Below are 24279 nucleotides of genomic sequence, written 5' to 3'. Positions count from 1 at the left end.
TATTAATCCTGAGTAAAGCCAAAAGTTGTACAAGAAATGAAATGCAGACATATAGCAGATCACCTAGTCCAGCTGGGAATAGAGAGAGTCATAATAAGGCAAGCACTGAGTATTGTTCTAACCCCAGATGATGGGATAGCAAAGTGACAGGATGTGGGGAAGCAGTGTAATTGAGCTCAGTCTTCCAGAAAGAAGTAGATAATACCTGAAACTGAGAAATTAAAAACTGCAGTATTTGGAAATAAAGAGCAAATACCAAATACCAAAAGAAACAGCAAAATGGATGCCTCTAGGAGCAGGAAGGCAGTGAGACAGGAAACTGCTGTTTTTATACTAAACCTTGCAGAACTGTCTAAGTACATGCACAACTTTTATTTTTAAAATTTATTGAAAATTCTTCTTATAATAAAATGATTTAGAACGTAGTGGGGGATATGTATGTCCGCTATTACGGAGGGTTTTTTTTTCCTGATATACTGGATCTCAGAATCTGTGTCTTACAGATCCATACTCATGGCAATCCGGTGGTTTTATAAACCACCACGTGCTCTACAGCATGATACTCTACAGCATATTCTAAATTTTGAGATTTTCTGGTCTGGTACTTGTTCTCTACAACTAAAGGAACTACAGTGCTTGGCCTTGAAAATTACAGGCCAGGGAGGGGAAAAAAATTCAGCAAGATAAGTCAATAATGTTCCTCTTTCCCTTTATAGCTACAGAAAAGCAAGTACTACTCCGCTTCATAAAACTGTCTTTCCAAATGTTATTTCCAGCAAAGGAGAATCGTGTAACACATCTGGACTTCTGAGACTTTTGCTGAATCCTGTAAAAGTAATCATTAACTGCTAAAAGCAAGTCTGTTAGTCTGGTAAGCTGTCTAACTAAATAACGTGTCGCTCTCATAATATTTAAAATTGACACTTTTTTTTTCTGGAAGGGAATTTGTTTTCTCAAGCCAGAAGAGGTGCTATGTTGATATCATCTTGCATGACAGACATAGATCCAGAGAGGGACCAGAAGAGTTTGAAAGTTTTATTATACTCACAGTTCCCTGGAGAGAGGGCAGCACGCCACATGGGGGCCACACGGGGAAACACCAGGGTTGGTCATGAGGCAGAGAGAGACCAAGTGAGACTGATCAAGGACCTCCGTTGTGGTTTCTGTGAGGAGTGTGCACGGGTGGACAGGGTGACACCAGCCTGATACTGGTTGACTATAGTTGACAGTGGTGTACTGGTCAGTTTGAGGTTGTTTACTTGTAAGTAGGCTGGAGCTTGAATTACCTAGGAGAAACAGATATATAGGTGGGTTTGGCCACCTGAGGGTACCTATAGATTTTAAAGCATCATTTTATAGAAGGTAAAAAACGTGGTTAATACAAGAGGGTTATGAGCTCTTCCCTCATCGTACACAGACATAGAGAAAATAAAACTTATCCTTTGGCTCAATTTCTTAAGAGATTGAGTTTGTATTTCATTTCTTACCCATTTTACTCATGATTCGTCTTACCCATTTCTTACTTAGGAACTGCTCCCACACTTGGGGCTGACATCTCTGCTGGCCTGGCAGCATGAGGAACCACTCCCAAGAAACCACAGGACTCAGTTCCACTGGCCCCAGCCCACACACACCCAGGACCACTCCCTGCTGTGCCAAACCGTGCTTGCTCCTCCTTTCTTTCCAAAGCACTTTCTCTTCCCAGACCACAGCTCCCTCAGGTCCTGCCTGAAGGTTCTTTTCTTGCTCCCACACTCATCACAAATAGATGGGAGAGAAAATCTCTTTTCACTGCAGACCTCTGGGGAATGGTTGATCTCTGCAATAGGATACACCAGGCTAGCTCTGTGGGCTAGCCTGGGTCCTGCCCACTACAACCAGTGCTGCTGTTCTACAGTCTTCCAAAACACGGGTTCAATCATCAGGATTATAACCCCGTGTAAATAAGTTCAAGAACCTATTAGTACCCAAGACTCCAGATTCACTTTCTTTGCCTAGATCTCAGAGTTTTGGTTATACTGTGGCTCTTTTCTCTGAAATCTCTCATGTTTATGGATCGCGAGGAGAAATCTGCCTTGGTATTTAGATGTACAGGGTTTGGGACTTTAATATTAAGAGGGAAATAGCCCTCAGACCTCGGCACTCTAAAGATTAATGCCAGAATGTCATATTGACAGAACTGCATAGAAAAGGGAGGCGGCAGGTATGTCCTCCCTGTGGCGTTCGGCACTGCACAGTATTGGGGCATTTTCCTAAGTCCTCTCCGTCATATAACAGTTTCCCAGAGAGTTAGTACTGTGCCAAATTCTCCGAAAATCTGAGGTGCTGAGGGAGCACCTGCAGCTCTGTTCTTTCCTCTGCGGAGACCTCCAGGCACTCTGGAGACCTGCGCCTGCCCGCAGGGACCTCTCCGTCCAAAGGGCGCTTGGCGCGTCCCTCCAGCCGCCGCCGCCTCCTTCTTCCTTCTGGGCTGCCCGAAGCGCTCCGGTGGCGACGTCTGGTCTCGCCCCCTTCCCGGCGTGGCGGGCCCCTTCGCGCAACCATTCTCTGCCTTCTGGGGAAATCACTGACGAGCTGGAGCTAAAAAAGCGGCTACGCACTGGCCCGGGGGCAGAGCTCGCCGCAGCCCGCCCGGGTCTTTGTATCCTGGCGGCGGAGCGGACCAGACCCGTGCGGCGTGGGGAGAAACGAGGCAGCGCGCACTTGTGCTCCAGCTGGCCCTGCCCCTCCTCGGCGCAGACGGCGCCCTCGGGGCTCCTGCGCGCTCCTTCTGCGCAGAGGCGGTGCCCGGGGCCTGCGGCTCCCGAGCCGCTCGTGGTATCCGCTGGGTGCCACCCGGCGGGGGCGCCGCGGAGGCGGGGGTGCCGCGGAGGCGGGGGCGCCGCGGAGACGGGGGCGCCGCGCACCAGCAGCTCGACAGGGGATCCACGCCTGGAAGGACTGCAGCCGGGGCGATCGCAGGCGGGTCCACCTGGCCGGCTCCGGGCTCTCTCCACCCGGGAAGGGGACCCGGGGCTCCCCCGCATCCCCGCGCCCTCCCCTCTCCGGCTCCCGCTTCCGAGGCGAACGCTGCAGTCCCGCCTGCCCTCGCCCCCGCAGGCGCTTCCAGCCGGTGGGTTCCTGCTTGAATTACTCAGATCTCCCCCGTCAGAAGCGGGTGCTTGCAGGCGATGGAGGGAGGCGGCGGCAAGAAATCGAATCTCCGCTTCTGCAAACGTGCAAATACACACACACTCACACACGCCTAAGAACGTTGTCGCCTTTGTCATAAGTCAAGTGTACCTGTATGTGTTGGTCTAGTTCTGAATTCTCTATTCTACTTCATTGGTCTATTTGCCTATTCTTGTGCCAATATCACACAATCAAAATAACTGTAGCCTTATGATATATTGATAATCAGTTCCAGCCATCCAACTTTATTCTTCTTCAAGGTAGTCTTTGCTATTCTTGATTCTTTGCACTTTCATATACATTTTGGAAATAACTTATCAATCTCTGTTTCCCAAGTTTGATTGGCATTTCCCAGAATCTATATATTGATTTGGGGAGCACGTATATTTCTATTATGTTGAGTAATCCAGTCAATGAATATTTATGTCGCTTTTCTTTTATTTCTCTCAATAATATTTTACAATTTTCAGTGAAGAATATATATCATTCACATGATTTATTCCTAGGTATGTGTTTTTCAATGTATATATTTTTAATTTACTGAAGTATATCACTCATACATAAACAATAAGTGTATAGTAATAGTTGTGAACTTACAAAACAAACATATATAACATCACACAGGACTCTCATAATTCATGCTACCACCAATACCTTGCATTGTTGTTAAACCTTGTTAACTAATGATTAAAGAGCATTGTCAAAATATTACTAACCAAAGTATTTTCCCCCAACCCACCCTATTATTATTATCTTTATATCATTTATATATGAACATACATAAACAATAATTTCATGGTAAAAGTTGTGAACTTACAAAACAAACATGCATAATATCATGCAGGGGTCCATACATCAACCCTCTACCAGCATCTTGCATTGTCATGAGACGTTTGTTACAAATTATGAAAGAATATTGTCAAAATCTTACTACTAACTATAGTCCTTATCTTACATTTGGTGTGTTTTTTCCCCAACCCACCCTATTATTATTTTTTAAATATATTTTTTATGACAGAAGTTGTAAACTTATAAAACAATCATTCACATGTGCAGAATTCCCAAACAAATACCCCTCTATCAACACACCACACTGTGGTGGAACATTTGTTACAGATAAGATAACATCATCTGATTGTTACCACATCCATAGTGTACGTTTGGCTCAGATTTTCCATACTGCCCCATTACCAACACAGTACATCTTTGGAAAAGATGCAAGAATGTTATATTATTACTGCTAACCACAGTTTATGATTCATTCCAGTTGTATTTTTCCCATGCTTCTCCACATTTCCACTGCCCTATAGTACTGATGTACATTTGCTCTAGCTCACAAAGGACACTCTTGCATCTGTATCATCAACCAAAATTCTCATCCACCTTTTGGTTTACTGTGCTATTCAGTTCCTAGATTATTCTATACTATTCCGTCAATCGGCATTTACATACCTAGACTACCATTTTCAGCTGCATCCCCATTTATAAAATAGTTGTTAATCACTGTTTGTTACCATCCACTCTATACATTTCCACACTTTTACAGTAAAGTTAATTATAAGTTCTACATACAGAGAAGCTGATGTGGCTCAAGTGATAGAGCTTCCGCCTACCGGATGGGAGGATCTGTGTTTGATCCCTGAGGCCTCCCGGTGAAAAAGAAGAGAAAGTGTGCCTGCATGGTGAGCCAGTACACCACGCAAGTGAGTCACGCAGCAAGATGATGACACATCAAAAGACAGACAAGGGGAGAGTCAAGGTGAAGCACAACAGAAACCAGGAACTGAGGTGGCCCAACTGACAGGGAACCTCTTTCCCCATCATAGCTCTGCAGGATCGAATCCCAGTGAATCCTAGAGGAGAGAAAATGAGAAGACAACACAGACAACAAAAACATCAGGGCGGGAGGAGGGGAAAGGGGGAAAATAAATAAATCTTTAAAAACAAAAACAAAAAACTTCTACACACATTAAACATCACTAGTCCATCTCAGTCCTCCTCATCTCCTTTAAGAATCCACCACCTACCACCAGGTCTTAAGGTATTTTTTTACAATTTCTTCTAGAAGCTTTATGGTTCTTGCTTTTATTTTTAGGTTTTTGATCCATTTTGAGTTAATTTTTGGATAAAGTTCCTTCTTTTGGCTATGGCTATCCATTTCTATCAGCACCATTTGTTGAATAGACTGTTCTGCCCAAGCTGTGTGGATTTGACAGGCTAGTCAAAAATCACTTGACCATACGTGTGAGGGTCTGTTTCTGAACAATCGGTTTGGTTCCATTGGTCTGTGTCTGTCTCTATGCCAGTACCATGCTGTTTTTTACCACTATAGCTAGGTAATATGATTTAAAGTCTGGAGATGAGGGTTTGCTTTCCTTTTTGATGATGTTTCTGGCTATTCAGGACCCCTTACCCTTCCAAATTAATTTGATAATCGTGTTTACAATTTTTTAAAAAATGCTGGTGGAATTTTTATCAGGATTGCCTTGAATCTGTATATCAATTTGAGTAGAATTGACATCTTAATGATATTTAGTCTTCCACTCCATGTGCATGGAATGTTCTTCCAATTATTTAGGCCTTTTAAAAATGTCTTTTAACATTGAGTTGCAGTTTTCTGAATACAAGTGCTTTATACCATTAGTAAAGTTTATTCCTGACTATTTGAGTTTTATCTGTCGTATTTTATTTTCACCACTCTTTTGACACTTTTAGTTACTATTACTGATATAATTTTCATTTCTAGACTCTCTTCCAAGTCTCTCTCTCCTGTCTTTTCTTTTTAGGCTCTAGCTCTCCCTTAGTATTTCCTGAAAATCTGGTCTCTTGCTTAGAAATTCTCTCAGTTTCTGTTTATCTGAGAATATTCTCATCTTGCCCTCATTTTTGAAAGAGAGTCTTGCTGGATATAAGATTCTTGGCTGGAAGGTTTTCTCTGGTAGTATTTAAATATACCATACCACTGTCTTCTTGCTTCTACGGTTTCTGGTGAGAAATCAGCACTTAATCTTACTGGGTATCCCTTATATGTTGTGCATTGCTTTTCTTTTGCTGTTCTCAGAATTCTCTCTTTGTCTTTGGCATTATTTGATATTCTGATGAGTTTGTGTCTTGGAGTAGGTCTATTCAGATTTTTTTCGGATGGCAGTATGGTGTGCTTCTTGGACACGGATATCTATGTCCTTCAATAGGGCTGGGAAATTTTCTACCATTATTTCTTCAAATATTCCTTCTGACCCTTTTCCCTTCTCTTCATTTGCATGCCTTTTGCTGTCATTTAGTTCCCTGAGACCTTGTTCAATTTTTTTCCATTCTTTTCTTCACCTGTTCTTTTGTATGTTCACTTTCAGAGGTAATTTCTTCAAGTTCACCAATCCTTTCTTCTGCCTCCTCAAATCTGCTATTATATGATTCCAATGTTTTTAAAATTTCATTTATTGTGCCTTTCATTCCCATAAGATCTACTATTTTTCTATGTATGCTTTCAAATTCTTCTTTGTGCTCATCCAATTTCTTCTATTTATTTGTTTGTTTGTTTGTTTCTTTCCCCTCCCCCCAGTTGTCAGCTCTTTGTGTCTATTTGCTGTGTGTTCTTCTGTGTTTGATTTTATTCTTGTCAGTGGCACTGGGAATCTGGGTCTCTTTTTGTTGCATCATCTTGCTGTGCATCAGTTCTCCATGTGTGCGGCGCCACTCCTGGGCAAGTTGCACTTTTTTCGTGCGTGGTGGCTCTCCTTATGGGGTGCACTCCTTGCGCATGGGGCTCCCCTACGTGGGGACACCCCTGCATGTCAGGGCACTCCTTGAGCGCATCAGCACTGCGCGTGGGCCAGCTTACCACATGGATCAGGAGGCCCTAGGTTTTAATTCTGGACCTCCCATCTGGTAGGTAGATTCTCTATCCACTGAACCAAATCTGCTTCCCTCCAGTGTCTTCTTAATATCTTTAATCTCTTTAGCCATCTCATTGAATTTATTAAGGAGATTGGTTTGAACATGTATGATTAGTTGTCTCAACTCCTTTATGTCATCTGGAGGCTTATCTTGTTCCTTTTAACTGGGCCATATCTTCCTCTTTCTTGGAGTAGATTGTAATTTTTTGTTGGTGTCTTGGCATCTGGCTTACTAGGGTATTTATTCTGGGTACAGTTTTTCTCTTTAGTTTATGGCTTCCTGGCCTTTCTTCCTTGCTGGTTGTGCAGTAGGAGCCAAGGATGTACTTGGTTCTATAAGCTGTGGAGTCTCAGGCTGCCCTCATTGTGCCAGGGACCAGTGAAGCTTCTTCCACTTTCTCCTTTGCCAGGGGTAGGGACAGTCACAGCTGTGTGGAATAATCCAAGTCGTGCATGCCTAGACTGTAGTTGCCCAGAGAGACTGATGAAGCTTCATGCCCCTTTCTCCCCTGCCTGGGGTGGGGATGAAGCTACAGGTGTGGGCAGCAATCAGTCTATGCTGTGCATGTCCAAGATGATTGCAGTTGTCCTAGTAGACTTCCAATTATTCGCTCTGTGCCAGTTACCTAGAGGTGGAGCTGAAGCCTAGCCTAGGGCTGCAGCGATCTGGGTGAAAGAAACTGGTTTCTACCATCACTAGATTTTCGGTCAGCTTGGCTTCCCCTCCTGCTGGGGGCAGAGTCAAAATGGTGGCCAAAGGCCTCGTTCCCACCTGGACAGATTCACACTCCAGCTATTCCTAGGATTATACCTTAGCCAGCTGAGTCCACTAAAATAGCCGAAATCAGTGGTCCTCTGTTTTTAGGAAATGGAGCTTCCAATTCCAGCCACAGAATAGCTGCTGGGGTGGCTTGTGCCACCAGAGTAGGATAATCACCGGCCTCCGCGGCTTGGCCAGTAATTTCCCGGAGAGGCTGGTGCAGGTTCCCCAGCTTCCTACCTGCTGGAGGTGGGATCAGGGCTTAGGCTAGAGCTACAATCTAATCTGGATGGAACGAAGCTGGTCCCAACCAGTACTGTGATTTTCAGTCCTCCCGGCTTTCCCTTGTGCCAGGCGTGAAGCCAAGATGGTGGCCACTAGCCTCTTTCTGACTTGGACAGGCTCAAACATTAGTTCTTCTCAGGATTATACTTTAGCCCACTGAATTTACTCATCAGTAGCTGAATTTGGTGCCCAACTGTCTCTTCCTCTCCCGTTTTTGGGAAGTGGAGCTTACAATTCCAGCCATGAAGCAGCTCCCAAGATGGCTTGTGCTTCCAGTAGAGGATGGGCACCGGCTCTGTGGTATGGAGCACTCTACTTATGAGTCTTATCTGCAGATGAGCAGTCTCCTCCTTCCATTCCTTCAAGGATGTTGTAGGATGCTCTTCTGGTCTCCTGGAGCCCCCAAACAGGTGCCTTAGCTAGCTCCAGAGAGCTCTGGGTGTTTACTAACTGCCCAGTAGCAGGAGCTGACTCTAGGAGCTCCTGACTCCACCACCATCTTGCTGGTTCTCCTGTAGGTATGTATTTTATGCTATTATAAATGGTTTCACTTTGTAAAAAATAATTTCCTAATTATTTGTTACAGATATATAAAAACAGTTTTTTGTATATTGACATCTGAATTCACTTAATTCTAAGAGTTTAACCATTTATATTTTCAGATTTCCTACATGTACAACCATGCTGTGAATAATTGGAAAGTTTATTTCTTCATTTTCAGCAGACTCTATGCTTTCCATTTCCTTTTCTTTCCTTATTGCACTAAGTAGAACCTTCAATACAATGTTGAGTATCATTGGTGATAGCAAATATTGTTGTCTCATCATTAATCTTAAGGAATTGCCATTATGTATGACACTAGCTGTAGGTTTCATGTGATAAATCTTTTTTAAAAATATTTATTTACTTATTATTAGCCCCCAATGGCTCCCTCGTCTGTTTGCTTGATGTCTGTTTTTTCTTTGGAGGCACCAGGAACCGAACCTTGGACCTCCTGTGTGGGAGGCAGGTGCTCAACTGCTTGAGCCACATCTGCTCCCAAAATGTCAGGAGGTACGTTTTGTTTTTGAGGTACTGGGACCAGGGATTGAACCCAGAACCTTGTGTTCAAGAGGCTGGCGTTCAACCACTGAGCCACACTGGTTTCCCTTTGATAATCTTTATGGGACTAAGGAAGTCCCCTTCTATTTTTAGTTTTCTGAACTTTTTATCATGAATTGTTGTTGAATTTTATCAAAAATTTTTCCTACATCTATTGATGTAACCACACGGTTTTTCTCCTTTACACTGTTAATGTGTAAATTACATTGATTGACTTTCCTCATGTTAACCAGCTTATTCCCAGAATAAACACAACTTGATGAATGCATTATCTTTTTTATATACTCCTGGATTTTGTGTGCTAGTATTTAGGAATTCTGTGCCTATCATCATGAAAGATATTAGCTTGTAATTTTTCAGTAGTGTAATGTCTTTGCCAGGTTTTGGCATCAAGGTTATGCTGCCCTCATAAAAACAGTTGGGAGACCTCCCTTCTTTTCTGTTCTTTAGAAGTTCGTAAAGATTACATTCTTTCTTCCTTAAATATTTGGAAGAATTCACCAGTGAAATTAAATGGGCCTGAATTTTTTATGTAGGGGAGGTTTTTATTATTGTTCTTATTGTTACTAACCCAATTTATCCAATGGCTCTAGTCCTATTCAGATGTTCTCTTTCTCTTTGGTCAGTTTAATAAGTGGCCTCTCAGCCACTTACCAAACCACTGACTCTCAACCTCTTTGCAAATTGGCAAATCTTGAGGGGAAAAGCCACGTGAAAAAGTTGGATTTCCTTCTCTATGCTTCCCTTTTTGCTAAAATCTTCACCTCTCAAATCCTCACTGCCTTGATAACTCTCAGATGTCTTCAATCCAATTGTATACATTTTGCCCAGTTTTAAAATTTGCTTTCTGATTATTGAGCTGCCATAAGCTAGAATTCCATTAGTACAGTTATTTGGGTTTTTTTGTTGTTAATACATTTTTTCTCCCTCCGCGCCTCCCCACCCTACTGTTTCTGCTGTGTCCATTTGCTGTGTGATCCTCTGAGTCTATTTCTCCTTTTGCCTTCTCTTCTTGTTTTTTGCCTCTAGGATTCACCGGTATTCGATCCTAACGACCTTCAAAGTTCCCTATCACTTGCGCCACCTTGGTTCCTGGTTTTTCTGTTGCAGCTTGCCTTGACTCTCCCCTTTGTCTCTCTTTTTTTTTTTAAAGATTTATTTATTTATTTATTTATTTATTTATTTATTTATTTTATTCCTCCCTCCCCTCCACCCTGCTGTTTTTGCTGTCTGTATCCATTCACTGTGTGATCTTCTGTATCTATTTCTCTTTCTGGTCTTCTCATTTTTTATCTTTTAGGATTCACCAGGATTCGATCCTGGGGACCTCCCATGTGGAGAGAGTTTCCCTGTCAGTTGTGCCACCTCGGTTCCTGATTTTTCTGTTGCATCTTGCCTTGACTCTCTCCTTTTTCTTTTTCTTTTTTTTTTTTTGCATCATCATCTTGGTGCGTGGCTTGCAACACGGGCACTAGCTCACCGCATGGGCCTGGCTCACCATGCGGGCCTGGCTCACTGTGCAAGCACACCTTTACCAGGAGGCCCCAGGGATCAAACTGAGGTCTACTATGGCAGACAGAAGCCAAATCACTTGAGCCACATCTGCCTCTCTGTTAGTACATTTTTTATAAGAGATTATATACTTCTTTTTTCTAAATGTTTTTATTTTTTTGATTTTTTAAAAAGATTTATTTCTCTTCCCTCCACCACCCCCCCCCCCCCCCGCCCCGCATTGTCTGCTCTCTGTGTCCATTTGCTTGTGTTCTTCCGTGTCCATTTGCATTCTTGGCGGCTCCGGGAATCTGTGTCTCTTTTTTTGTTGCGTCATCTTGCTGCGTTAGCTCTCCATGTGTGCGGCGCCACTCCTGGGTGGGCTGCTCTTTTCACACAGGGCGGCTGTCCTTGCGGGGCACACTCCTTACATATGGCATACTCCTACACGGGGAACACCCCTGCGTGGCAAGGCACTCCCTGCGCGACACGGCACTCCCTGCGCGACAGCACTGCGCGTGGGCCAGTTCACCACACAGGTCAGGAGGCCCTGGGTTTGAACCCTGGACCTCCCATATGGTAGGCGGATGCTGTATCAGTTGAGCCACATCCGCTTCCCTATACTTCACTTTTTTATCCACCACCATCCCCCCATGCCTCCTTCATCTTGTCTGCTCTTCTTTAAGAGGCACCGGAGACTGAACCTGGGACGCAAATGCTTGAGTCACATCTGCTCCCCCATTTGCTTTTTTTTTTTTAAAGATTTTATTTATTTCCCCCTGCCAACTCATTGTCTGCTCTCTCTGTCCTTTTGCTGTGTGTTCTTCTATGTCTACTTGTCTTCTCTTAAGGTGGCACTAGGAATCAATCCTGGGACCTTCCAGAGTGGGAGAGAGGTACTTAATCTCTTGTGCCACCTCTGCAACCCTGGTCTGCTGCATTTCTTATTGTCTCTCCTCTGTGTTTCTCTTTTTTTTTTTAAAGATTTATTTATTTCTCTCCCCTCCCCCCCCACCCCAGTTGTTTGTTCTCTGTGTCTATTTGTTGTGTCTTCTTCTTTGCCCGCTTCTGTTGTCAGCAGCACAGGAATCTGTGTTTCTTTTTGTTGTGTCATCTTGTGCCAGTTCTCTGTGTGTACAGCGCCATTCCTGGGCAGGCTGCACTTTCTTTCACACTGGGTGGCTCTCCTTACAGGGCGCACTCCTTGCGCGTGGGGCTCCCCTACATGGGGGACGCCCCTGTGTGGTACAGCATTCCTTGCACACATCAGCACTGCGCATGGGCCAGCTGCACACGGGTCAAGGAGGCCTGGGGTTTGAACCGCGGACCTCCCATGTGGTAGACGGATGCCCTAACCACTGGGCCAAGTCCGCCACCAAGTGTCTCTTTTTATTGCATCATCTTGCTGTGCTGGCTCTCCGCTCAAGCCAGCTTGCTACATGAGTCAGCACTCCTGAGTAGGCCAGCTCTCTGCTTGTGCCAGCTCACTGCACAGGCCAGCTTGCCTTCACCAGGAGGTCCCAGGAATTGAACTCTGGACTTCCTATATGGTAGATGGGAGCCATCTTTTTCCCCTTTTTTGCTTTTATTATTATTTTTTTAAGATTTATTTTTTATTTATTTCTCTCCCCTTCCTCCCTGTACCTCAGTTGTCTGTTCTCTGTGTCTATTTGCTGCGTCTTCTTTGTCCACTTCTGTTGTTGCCAGCGGCACGGGAATCTGTGTGTTTTTTTTGTTGTGTCATTTTGTTGTGTCAGCTCTGTGTGTGTGTGGCACCATTCCTGGGCAGGCTGCACTTTCTTTCGCGCTGGGTGGCTCTCCTTACAGGGCACGCTCCTTGCACGTGGGGCTCCCTTACTCGGGGACACCCCTGCGTGGCAGGGCACTCCTTGTGCGCATCAGCACTGTGCATGGGCCACCTGCGCACGGGTCAAGGAGGCCTGGGGTTTGAACCACGGACCTCCCATGTGGTAGGCAGACGCCCTAACCACTGGGCCAAGTCTGCGCCCTTATTTGCTTTTAATAAGAATGAAAATCAAGAGTCAAAGAGGTTAAACTTTTAAAAAATCACATTTTGGCAATATAACATTTTAAATAGCGTGCCTCTCAAATGGTACAGGATTATCATACAGACCAAATTCTCTGACAACAGTATATTTAAATTAGAAAGCAATGATAAAAATATTAAATTTTTTCCATCATATGTGTGGAATTTAAGTAAATAATTCGAAAGTACTCATGGATTTGCTCTAGGGGAATTGGTTAGAAAAAGTTAGAAAGTCGGCAAGAGTGGGCTGTTCCTTGCTGTTTGTTAGCAAGGTATCTCAATAAAGAGATGATTTTAAGTGTATTTTCAAGTAGAGATGGGGAAAAAATGGAATTCTGCTTAAAAGGATTGTGTACCTGCAAGGAATTGTGTACCTGCAAGCAAAAATGACCAAGAATCCAGATTGGAAAAGCCAACTCTTGCTGTAACCTAAGCAGTGGAAATAAAGACTCTTCCTCACAGTTTTTCTCAAAGGCCTACCATGAAGATTTTCCATCAAGACAATGGGAGGCAGCCTAGAGGCAAAAATTCCAGTAAGGAATTCACCTTCCCTCTGAAGCTTACCGGCATCCTCTGTATCTTCTTGGCCTATGTGCAGAAAACTCATGTTGAAGAATATGGTCTCTCCAACCCAAACAAGACATGATTTATGAAAGGAGTCCAAAATTCTGTTGATAGATATAACTTCACAAAAGTCAAAATGGCTAAGATTGTGGCCACCTCTGATTTTTCTTATGATTTGCTAAATATACCCACATAATCCTAAATGGGGGAAAAGAAGAAAACAATTTGGATCGAGATCAAATCACACCATTTATTGCTAATAAGTTTCGTATATATTTTCAAAAGGCCCATATCCCAATGTTTATTGTTATTCTTTGTCAAAATAAGGAGGATATGATATGTATAGTTTCCTGCTATTAAGTCCAGACAAGAGTTAGCAAAGTGCAGGCTGTATGTAAGCTAGTTAAAGCAGATAAGATCTGAGAAGCGAAGGCTTTCCTTGTATTTGCAATTTTCCTCTGGAGGTGAAATGGAATCATGTTGGATTTGGTTCATATCCTAACAATGAAAATGTCCAGTGGTCTATCCCTTTCTCAGCTGATGTCACAGGCATTAAGTCCAGCTACATTTATTGTTATAAAAATGCTTAACTATTTTATCACAGACCATAAATTTTACGGCCCTACTATCTACCCAATGATGTCAGGAAATGTGAGGAGGATTGAGTGGCACTGGAGTGACAGTATTAGGTCACATCTATCTTAACCATGCTGGAAAGGTAACATTAACAGAGAAATTCAGATCTATAAACATATTACTTGTGTCATTCTTTTGTGGATAAGCCTGATGTAGAGAACATGTTTGTGTGTGATGACACACCTCTTCCATTCCTTAGTATCCTTAGTCAGTCCATGTGATTTGGATAGGAATGAACCAGATTGGATATATGACCAAGCCTGGCCAATCAACGATTGGCTCATGGATGGATATGTGACCCACGCTAGACAAATCAAAGTCTTCCCTGGGAATTTTGCTGAGTTGTTGGGAATGGTCTTCTCTCTTCTCCTCCATAATTATGAACTATAAAAATTATGTAAGCCTAGAGCCACTAGCAACTATTGTGGAGAGAGTTTGCCAGAGAAAGAGGTCAACCCAGAGGAAATCAAAACCAAGGTATGGGTATGGTATAGGTATGGGATCAGTGGGGAGAGAAAAAGACACAAAAGAGAATATTGGTGACAACATTGGAACGCCTGACTCTAACAATGTCACGTCTTCCCTTGGATGCCCAAAATATATGAGCCAATGAATTGTTTTTTGCTTAAGACATTTTGAGTTGGTCTCACGTGCATTCATGCCCATTTTGCAGGAGGACATTCCCAAACAAATCATAAAGATTTTGTAACATCATTCAACATAAATATGTGTCTCCATCACTCAAATGTGGAATGGGAAGGGCCTGGGAGAGAGAACTGAAGCTGAAACTTGCAGAAACAGGCAGTTATGAGTAGCCTTATTCAAATGGTATGGAAGAGAGGATGAGATCAGAATCCAAATACAACAGCTTTAAGCTTTATAGTCACATGCCTGTTGTCTTCTACCTTACCACACAATCCACTTTTCAAAACATAAAGAAACTCAGTCCACTATTTTGGCCTTTATTTTGGACACAGAAAGAATAATCTGACCTGTCTTCCAATCACAGATGAAAATTATTCTAGGAATTTCTGGAACATGACAGTGGAAGGAAGCAAGGAGCATGAGAGTGAAACATCCAGACCTTCCCAAGGCAAAGGGAAAGACCCATAACTCAGGCACCAATCAGGTCTTCCCTTCATATTGAGACTTCACTGTCACCGCTGTGGCCCCAGCTGAACTGAGATTCCACGGATACCCAGCTCAGGACTCTGCACAGCATAGGACCAGCCCCCAAGCCTCCACGGACCCACCCTCTAGGCCACTGGTTTAATGAAGCCATAATCCATGCACTTGATGAGACATTCTCGGGCTGTCTGAACCACTTCCTTCGTCTTCTCATCCGGTTCTTGTTTGCCCACCACTGTCAGGATCTCCAGCAGCTCACTCTCCACCAGCTTCTTAGCCAGCTCGGCATCAGCTGCCAGCAGGTTGTAGGCGATAACCAGGCCCCGGTGTTGGACTGACAGCTGGTCATGGAGGCAGAGTCGCTGTAGGATCTCTAACCACTGGGATGTCTGGAGAGGGAGAGGTGGGTAAGGAAGGAAAGGAGAGAATGGTGGGGAGATAGAGGAGATTGGGGGACAAGATGATCAGAAGGGAATGGCCAGGTCCAGATTCTGGGCTCTCAAAGGGCAAGCACATATCTGGTTACCTGCGTATGGTACCCAGCACATGCCTACTTGAGCTCTTTGGGACTAGCTGGGGAAAGACCATCTCCTTACTGGGGCCAGGGTAGGAATCAGAGAACTAGAAGGATCTTGAAATAATCCCAATCCTTTTATTTTACAAGAGGAGGGACTTAAGTCCAAGAAGGGGACGTAACTTAGCTATGGCCACACATCTGGGAAGTAGGAGAGGAGAAGCACTCACCCATCCATTTATTTTTTAAATGGCTTGATAAATACAGGATTAGGTCTCTGAGTGGAATAGGAATGAAGGGTGTTCAAAAAGCAGATTCTCACCCTGGGCACATGGGGAATGTCTGCCTCTGCCAACCCAGGTACCCTTTGAGACCTGAGCACCAGACCTGCCCAGCCAGGACTTTAACTGGAATCAACACTGGAGGCTGGAGTGTACCGTCGCCTCTATCCCTCAACACACAGATGGGGAAGCAGCCAGCTGCTGTGCAGGGGGAGATAGGGCTCTAGACCATTCTGATTGTTCCCAAGAGACAGAAATGGAGCTGTGAAAAGAACCAGAAGGCTTGACTCATATCATTCACAAAATGTACATGGGGCAGCAGCGTAGAATGGTTATCAGCATGGGTTTTGGAATCAGAGAGACCAGTATTTAAGTCCCAGCTCAGCCACTTAAAAACGGTATGACTTTGACTAAATAATTTAACCAATTGGAGCCTCAAGAGCGTCACATGTCATCTCTTATGCCCGCCACATAACACTGGGTTGATTTAATGAGATGATTCTTGCAAAGAGCTTAGGATGGGGCCTGGAGCATAGAGAGAGGTCAGCAAGTGGGAGTGGATAGGGACGATGATTTGAGACACTGGCCCAGTGATTTCCCCTTTGAGCTTCCGGACACCGGTGTTTATCCTCACCCTCCCTTGTGAGCAAGGAGAGCTTTCTACATGCACTGTTCTCAGAGGGGCGGGGGAGGCACGTTTTTCACTTTTGAGCTTCCAAAGCAGACTTTTCTAAATTCTGCACTGCGTCTCCTACCTTAAGGAAAGGAAATTAAAATTCAGCTAGATGGGAGCAGCTGTGGCTCAAGCAGTTGAGCACCTGCTTCCCACATACAAGGTCCCGGGTTTAATCCCCGGCCCCAGGACCTCAAAAAGAAGAGTTCAGCTAGTTATGGTAGGGTTCATGGAATATTTCGATGCTGATGGGATAATGCATCCAGTGCCCACCCACCCTGGGATGAGTCCTTGGAAGCTGGAGGGAAGGAGTGATAAGGTAGGATCCCAGGGAAGTAGGAACTGTTGCCCGGCTTCCTAGGGAGTGTCCCAGCAGATAGAAGATGTCCAGGGTCCAACAAGGCCCAGAGACTAGGGAAGCAGTGGCAGAGGGAGACTCCTGTGCAGGCTCCCAGGGACCCCAGGACCCCAGTGTGGGGACAGGAATGCAGCCAAGATTTCTGAGCCCCTCAGAAGGCAGGCAGGAGTGGCCAGGAGTGGCCAGCGATCCTGGAGGATTCCAGTTGCTCTCCATCTGGTGTGGGGCCCTGGACTAGCTGCCTTTCTGCCCCTCGGTTTCCTCATCTGTAATATAGGGATACTAAACTACTAATTCCCACCTTGCAGCTATGTGGGCAGGATTAAACGACAGTACAGGCAAACACGTAGAACAATGCCTGGCATACCAGAACTGCAAGGAGCCACAGCGGCCCCCGTGTGGGCCTGCTGGCTGGAGTCCAGGGACCACGACTACTCCAGCAGCTGTGGGGCACTGGACGTCAAGGGCGGTCCCCGGCGAGCAGCACACCCTCCCAACCTACTGACTCAGGATCTGGGGAAACTGTTTTAACAAGCTCTCTAGGGGATTCTGACACACTTAAAAGTTCAAGAACCACCACTTTACAAGAAGAGGCAAGGCCCAAAGACCAAGCAGGGTGGGCTACACCTGCAGAGAGACCCCTCCCCCAGTGTATGGACAACACACCCCCTTGGAACTTAGTGAACACACACACAGACATGCAGACACCCCCCACACACACATGGAACCTTAAATTGGCTTTCTAAAAGAGCTTGCATTTAAACCAGACTTGAGTCCGTTTTTGGCGTGTTCACATTTTCCGCCATTAGAGGAAAGAGGTGCTAAGTTCCATTTGGTGAAATGAAGTTTCATCTTGTGGCCCTCTGTAACTGGGTGGAGATTCCTTTACACCTGCTGAGACGCCCACGGTCCCACCATAGGCTTTGGTCATCGGGTCCTCATAGGAGGATCTGTGTCCTTTTCCCCAAACCACGACTCCCTGTGGGACTCCCAACCACTGGCACACTTCTCTTGGGGGGCTCGGGAGTAAGTGTTGTTATTGTTACTATCCTTAAGTAATGAGTAACAAGCACCACCAAAGGCAGAGGCTGAACTGCTGTGGGAGTTCAACACACTTGGGAAGTCCAAAGAGTGAATGCAGGGAAGAGGATTTGGCTCAACTGATAGAGCGTCCACCTACCATATAGGCAGTCCAGGGTTCAAACCCAGGGCCTCTTGACCCATGTGATGAGCTGGCCCATGTGCAGTGCTGATGCACGCAAGGAGTGCCATGCCATGCAGGGGTGTCCCCCACATAGGGGAGCCCCACATGCAAGGAGTGCACCCCTTAAGGAGAGCTGCCCCACGTGAAAAAAGTGCAGCCCGCCCAGGAGTGGTGCTACACACATGGACAGCTGACACAGCAAGATGATGCAACAAAAAGAGACACAGATTCCCGGTGCCGCTGGCAGGAATGCAAGCGGACAAAAGAACACACAGCGAATGGACACAGAGAACAGACAACGGGGGGTGGGGGAGAAGGGGAGAGAAATAAATAAAAATAAATCTTAAAAAAAAAAAAAAGAGTGAATGCAAGGGGCCGAAGAGCCTGGCAGGTGGGGACAGATGCCAGGGGCCTGGGAGGGCTCCAGGGGGCCTGGCCTCCCCGCAGAGGGTCACACAGGGCAGTGTGGTCTCCAGGGAGGGAGACCTCTAGAGACTAGCCGGCACCCCCTGGCCCCAGGGCCTGCTCTCACCACTTCAGTCATCTTGAAGCAGAGCTTCTTGTGCGCGGTGGTCAGCATGGCCAGGGCCCCTGCGGCTGCGTTCTGCACCTTGTCATCATCCTCCCCGCAGAGCAGTACCACCAGCTTCAGCCGGTCATTCCCATCGGCCAGGAACCTCTCCTGTACCTACGGGGGCAGTCACGGGGCTCAGAGAAGATTGCCCCACCTGTCCAGCCTGAAGGGAAAGGTGCATCTGACCCAGGATCCCTTGGAGTTTTCCTCTGAGCAGCTTTCCCATGCCACCTCCCCCAGAAAGCCTTCCCTGATTAGCTACTAACTCCTCCAGCTAAAAGGTGACAGAGAGTAAGGGATTCCCTGTATAATGTGCTCCACCACCTCTGTTTGCATTCAGTTATCCACACAGGGGAAAGAGGAAGGGATGGTCGGCTGAAAGAACGTGGTTGTCTTCCCTTGGGGAAGCTTGCAATGTTTCTCCCACACCAAATGGGCCATCAGGGTCTGCTCCAAAAAGGCGTATAGCATGTCTCAGAGAGGCATTAGTCCCTCAAAGCATCTTACCACCACCCGCATAGTAAAATCTGGGTGGTCAAGTTTAAGGCATTTTATTGGGTCAGATTTCCTATAAGTGGAGTTCGAAAAGGGTTTAAGGCCACAGCCACCCAGGGTATGACCCTCCACTTGCAAGTCCCTTCCAAGAGGCTGGAGCAGTAGCCATCGGAAGTGGGGGTATGGCAGAGGTGGTGGGCACACTCCCCTTTCAGGGACACAGTTGCTACGGCCCACCAGGGACAACACTTCCCCATCTCTTGCTGCCTGAGTGGGCCATAGACTAGTTCTCGTCAGTAGAACAAGAGCAGAAGAGCCGCGTGTCACTTCCAGGCCCCGATGACTGGGTCCTGCAGGTGCCTTCCCCGTGCTCTCGCCCCATTCACCAGCTGAATGCAGACACTCCCAATGTGGCAGAGGGGGCAGCGGTTCTTGATGAACAGAAGAATCATGGATCCCAGAGTCCTTGTTTGGAAGCAAGTCACCTGAGCCAAATTGGACTATGACATAAGCAGGAAGTGAACTGTGCTGCTTGGACCCCTGCATATTTTGTTTATTTGCTGCAGGAGCTAGTATGAGCCCCACAGGAAAAGCTGCCTCCTCGCCCCTGCTCTCTTTCTGCCCCTCTCCTTGGACTCACTGAGGGACCCTGAGAGCTTTATTTCCCCTGACTCTGGCAGGCTTTAATGGGTCGAGTTTTCCTCCTATAACACTGGGAAGATCCAAAACCTGAATCCTGAGTTAAGCATTGAGAGAAACAGACCAGGTCTCACACCAGGCCCCACAAGAGAGCCCAGGAGGCCACCTTGCCTGGCTCTTGCCTTCACAAAGGGCCTCGGATTTAGAACCTCTGCTTTCCCTGATGAGGTTATACAATGGGCACAGAGACGCTCTGATGGGACAGAAAGAAGATATCCACCATGCAGTTCCAGTTTGTCCCATTACTGGTCCATGATGCCTACTGAATGTTTTGAACTCATTTCATTTTTTATAAATCCTGTGATTATCCTGTGAAAAATAACACATTTGCATTTATTGCAATTTCTATGGAAACAGCTCATTAAATATTAGTATTTAAAATACTCACAGATTTTTTGTAACTATGTTTTTGCATTTCCTCAGTCATTAATATATGTGGAACTTCAACAAATGCAAGTGACCTGCCCCCTCTTGACCTCTTAAGAGGCCCTGATCTCATGTCCTGCTTTGCTAGGAGGTAATTTATGGAATGTACCTTCCACCTCATCTAGCCCAAGCTTTGGGCTCAAAGCCCCAGCTAAGGATAAGATTACTGTGTGTGCTTTCCTTTGTCTTCTCAGGGTCCCTACAGGGAAGGGAGGCTGTAATCTTGGAAGGATTCCTGGGTCCTGGCTTCTCGGGTGAAATGCTAGTTAAACGCCATCCTAATAGCCCCCGGTTCCACCCGAGCCTGGGCCCTGGTCTGCCTCTCCATGCCTTGGCCCCCTCTCCCACCCGAAGCCCCCACCCACCTCCTTGTTGACCACCATGTTGCACATGCACTCAGTGGCTGCCTGCCGCAGCTGGTCATGATTCTCAAACATGTAGTTCTCGATGTCTGGCAAAGCCTTCTCCTTAAAGATCTTCTGCCTGGGGTGGGAGGGTGGAGGAAGAGAGTCCCCTGAATCCTCTCTGCTGAGCATGTGTGACTGGGGGCCACCCGGGGTCCATCTCCCATCCTGGGGTGTCCTTGCCGCATCCTCAGCCAACACACTCTGGATGACACGGAGCCCCTCGTTGCTCCGAGAGGGGCACCGATAGGCATAAACTACATGACACGTCACCGGGTCCTGGCCACGGGGATGGCTTGGACCTGTCCCCAAAAAGGAGATTCTTTCATACTATTGCTCTGGAAGACAAACTCTTTTTCTGGACATGAAGCCCAGAAGATGTGATGTACAGTGTGAGAGAGGGGAAAAGCCCATCTGAGAATTACATTAACACAGAGAGGAGAGCAGAGGTACAGAGAACTTTGTAACCCCTGCGTCGAGCTACACGTGAACCCGGATCACCCTGGACTTTTTACTCACGTGAGTAAATAAATTCCCTTCATACTTAAGCCAACTGGGTTTGAGTTTTTTCCACTGGCAACCAAGAGAATTCCAACTCAGTGCATCCCAGCATACCCTGCTTCCACTAAAGAAGACACTTTATCCTCCCCTACCCACCTAAGTATCCTTTTGCTACTTTAAAAAGAAGTCTTACAGTCTCCCATGGCTTTGTACATTCACTGTGTGGTCGTTCCAAGTGCTAACTCGAATCCCTCCACTGTCGTTCCTACCCTCCGCCTTCCATCCTGTCCTCAGAGATTAGTTACAGCACAGGAAGTATGGGACATTCCAGCCAACCGCACGGGGTCACCTCTCCCTGCCCCTGCCCCTGCCCCTCCTCCCTGCCCTACTCACCGGAGTTTGTCGCTCCGCCCTGACAGGTTGGTGAGGCCTAGCAGTGCCTCATAGTTCTGGAGCCCGTCCCTTTGTGTGTCCAGGAGACTCACAAGGGGCCGCACCACCTCGTATACCTGTGAGGAAGGGGCCGGCGCGCTGGGTCAGGTGGGCCCTTACATTTGTCGGCGCCAAACTTAAACACTTCCCGGGCACTTTCCCACACATCGTCTGATTTAATCCTCACGACCAGCCTGAGAGTCAGCTTTATTGCCCTCCCTTTGCCTGGAAGTCAGGTACCTCCAACTCATTGCCCTCCTCGAGACACACACGACAGCCCCCGCCCAGATTGGGGGTGGGGCGATGAGGTGGAAGGCCCCTAGGACAGAGGAGACCCCTCCCGTTCCCCATCCCACCCTCCACAGACCCTACCCGCTCCCCAGGGAAGGCGATGTCCGGGTTGGAGACGGCGGCGATCTTCGCCAGGGCGTGGGCTGCCTTCACCTTGCCCACGTCTGTGCCCTCGAGGGCCAGGGGAATCAGGGCCTGCAGGAGGGGCGCGGTCAGTGTGCGGGCCCAGCAGAGGCCCCTCGCCGCGCCTGCTCGCCTGCTGCTGTCTATCTGTCCGTCTCTCTCATCAGAGGTTCAGGAGAACTCCAAGATACCATCAGCGCTCGGGCATTCAGAGAGATCAACTAAACACTTCATCACGCCCCATGCCCCCTGGTCTCTGCCCCCTCCCATCCACAAGTGTGTGGGACTTTCAGAAAAATCACTCAACTCATCTTTTACTCTCTGCCTAAACCTAACCTAACCATAACAGCAGCCATTTAAGCACCTAGTATGAGCCAATACTTTAGATGTATTTCACTGATCCTTGTGATATCCAGCAAAGTGTGTGTGGTTTTTCCCATTTTACAGATGAGGAAACCAGCTCAGGGTTACACAATTCGCCCGAGGTCACACAACTGAAAGGGAAGAGAGCAAGGACTCAACTGCAAGTCTCCTACAGCAAAGTCCATGGTCTCTGTGTTTGCACCATGCTTCCTTCCAGGGGCAAGGAGGATAACTGGGATTCCAAAGGCAATCTCATGACACATCATAAAATCAGGCAAAGGTCAGTTTGGGGTTATGTGCAAAGGCAGCACAGAAAACCGAGTGACTGACTCCAGGAAGCTGGCTTGGGACGTGGGTACATTATTTTTGGGGCAGGCAGGGAATGTGTGTTTGCACGTGCGCGCACACACACAGACACACACACGCACAGAGTGCGCACCTCCACAGCACTTTCTAGGAGCAGCTTCTAGAATGGCAAGAACCTCCTGTGCCCAATTACCTTGCCACCACCTTGAGCCACAATGGTGCCTCTGTCCTTTGGGTTGTCGCACAGAGCCAGGAACACCCTGCAGGGCCGGAAGTAAAGGAGAACATTCACTGGGCAGCACACCCTTCCCAAGGCATCGCAGGGCAGCCAGTTGGAACCTGTGAGACCCTGAGACAACAGGGCCACATGGGAAGGAAAGTCGGTGTGCAGGTGCCCCAGAATCAGCCACCCTAGGGAGATACTGCCATGGACTTAAGAGCCTGCTGAGTCACCTCCTCTCAATTCAAGGAGACAACGAATGACTCCTTACTGCCCACCACCAGGAAGGTGGCACCCCAGGAGCCCTGCGATCTGGCCCCCTGCCTCCCTCCCAGGCACTCCTTGTTCCAGCCATATTACAGCAGAACCCTAATCCACCTGTTTTACCTCTGTCCTCGGTGTCTTTGCATAAGCTGTTCCCTCTGCCTGGGTCCCTTCTCTCCCCTGAATTTGGGTGGCCCCTTTGCTTCTTTCAGGGATCCAGTGAGCTGTCATTTCTTCCAGGAGGCCTTTCTGGCTGTCCCCCACCCTCCAGCCTGGCTGAGCCACTGCTTGTGACCAAAAAGCACTCTGTATAACTCCCCTCACGGCACCCATTACACTGTAACTGTAGCTGTGATTTTGTCGCCTCCCCCATCAGGCCGTAAGCTTCTGAACACAGAGAATGAGCCCTTAATCTCTGGAGCAGCAGGTTCTGCACAGGGTCGGGGAACAAGGTAACCAGAATGGACAGTGACCTCTTTCCTCCTGATGCAAACTTGATGAACTGCCCCCCCCACCACGTCACTTTTCCAAAGTTGGCCCCTCCAGTCTCTTCACCAGGCACCCCACGTGCCTTGTCCCTGCCGTCTCTATCTCACTGTCCAGCCTCCTCCCCTGCAGTCCCCTCGGGCTCCAGCCCAGCCCTGGCCAGCTGTAGCCCCACCTGGCCAGCAGCTCCTTGGTCTGGCTGGTGAGGATGGCACTGTCTGCTTTCACCATGCAAGTCAGCGCCGAGATGACACCTGCCTTCAGAAGCCGCTTCACCCGCATGTCTATAAAGTCCTTCTTGTCCTGGGGAGATGAAAGGGTGGCATCTGCATTGGTGCCTAAAAATGGTGCGTTTCTTTCTTCTGTGGGGTAGATGTCCATGTCCTAATCGTTAGAACCTGTGAATAAGTTACCTTCCATGGGAAAGGGGAGCTTCGCAGATAGCACGGAGTTATGGAAGTTGGGGGGTGGTTATCCTGGATGGTCGAGAGGACCCAACGTGATCACGAAAGGGAGGCAGGAGGATGGGAGTTGGTAGTAGGTGATGGGACAACAGAAGCCAGAGGTGGCAGTGCTTCCAGGACAAGGT

At 47.1% G+C, this 24279-nt stretch overlaps 1 protein-coding gene across 2 annotated transcripts in view; it reads right to left on the bottom strand.

The window, feature by feature from the left end:
• Positions 1–14894: 14894 nt before the first annotated feature.
• UNC45B (unc-45 myosin chaperone B) overlaps positions 14895–24279 on the bottom strand; it is a 31137-nt gene continuing 21752 nt past the window's right edge. The window contains exons 14-20 of one of the 2 annotated variants that reach the window (XM_058283169.2): positions 23866–23993; positions 22914–22980; positions 22010–22123; positions 21599–21714; positions 20666–20783; positions 18639–18794; positions 14895–15465 (exon numbers count right to left, since the gene is read on the bottom strand). In XM_058283169.2, coding sequence (XP_058139152.1) covers positions 15205–15465; positions 18639–18794; positions 20666–20783; positions 21599–21714; positions 22010–22123; positions 22914–22980; positions 23866–23993 — 960 coding nt within the window. In that variant the 3' untranslated portion in view covers positions 14895–15204. The remainder of the gene's footprint in view (positions 15466–18638; positions 18795–20665; positions 20784–21598; positions 21715–22009; positions 22124–22913; positions 22981–23865; positions 23994–24279) is intronic. The other variant, XM_058283170.2, reaches the window with a different exon arrangement.

This window comes from Dasypus novemcinctus, chromosome 21, assembly GCF_030445035.2.
Source record: "Dasypus novemcinctus isolate mDasNov1 chromosome 21, mDasNov1.1.hap2, whole genome shotgun sequence".
In the NCBI taxonomy this organism is placed as follows: Eukaryota; Metazoa; Chordata; class Mammalia; order Cingulata; family Dasypodidae; genus Dasypus; species Dasypus novemcinctus.
This window is presented reverse-complemented; position numbering and strand designations above follow the sequence as displayed.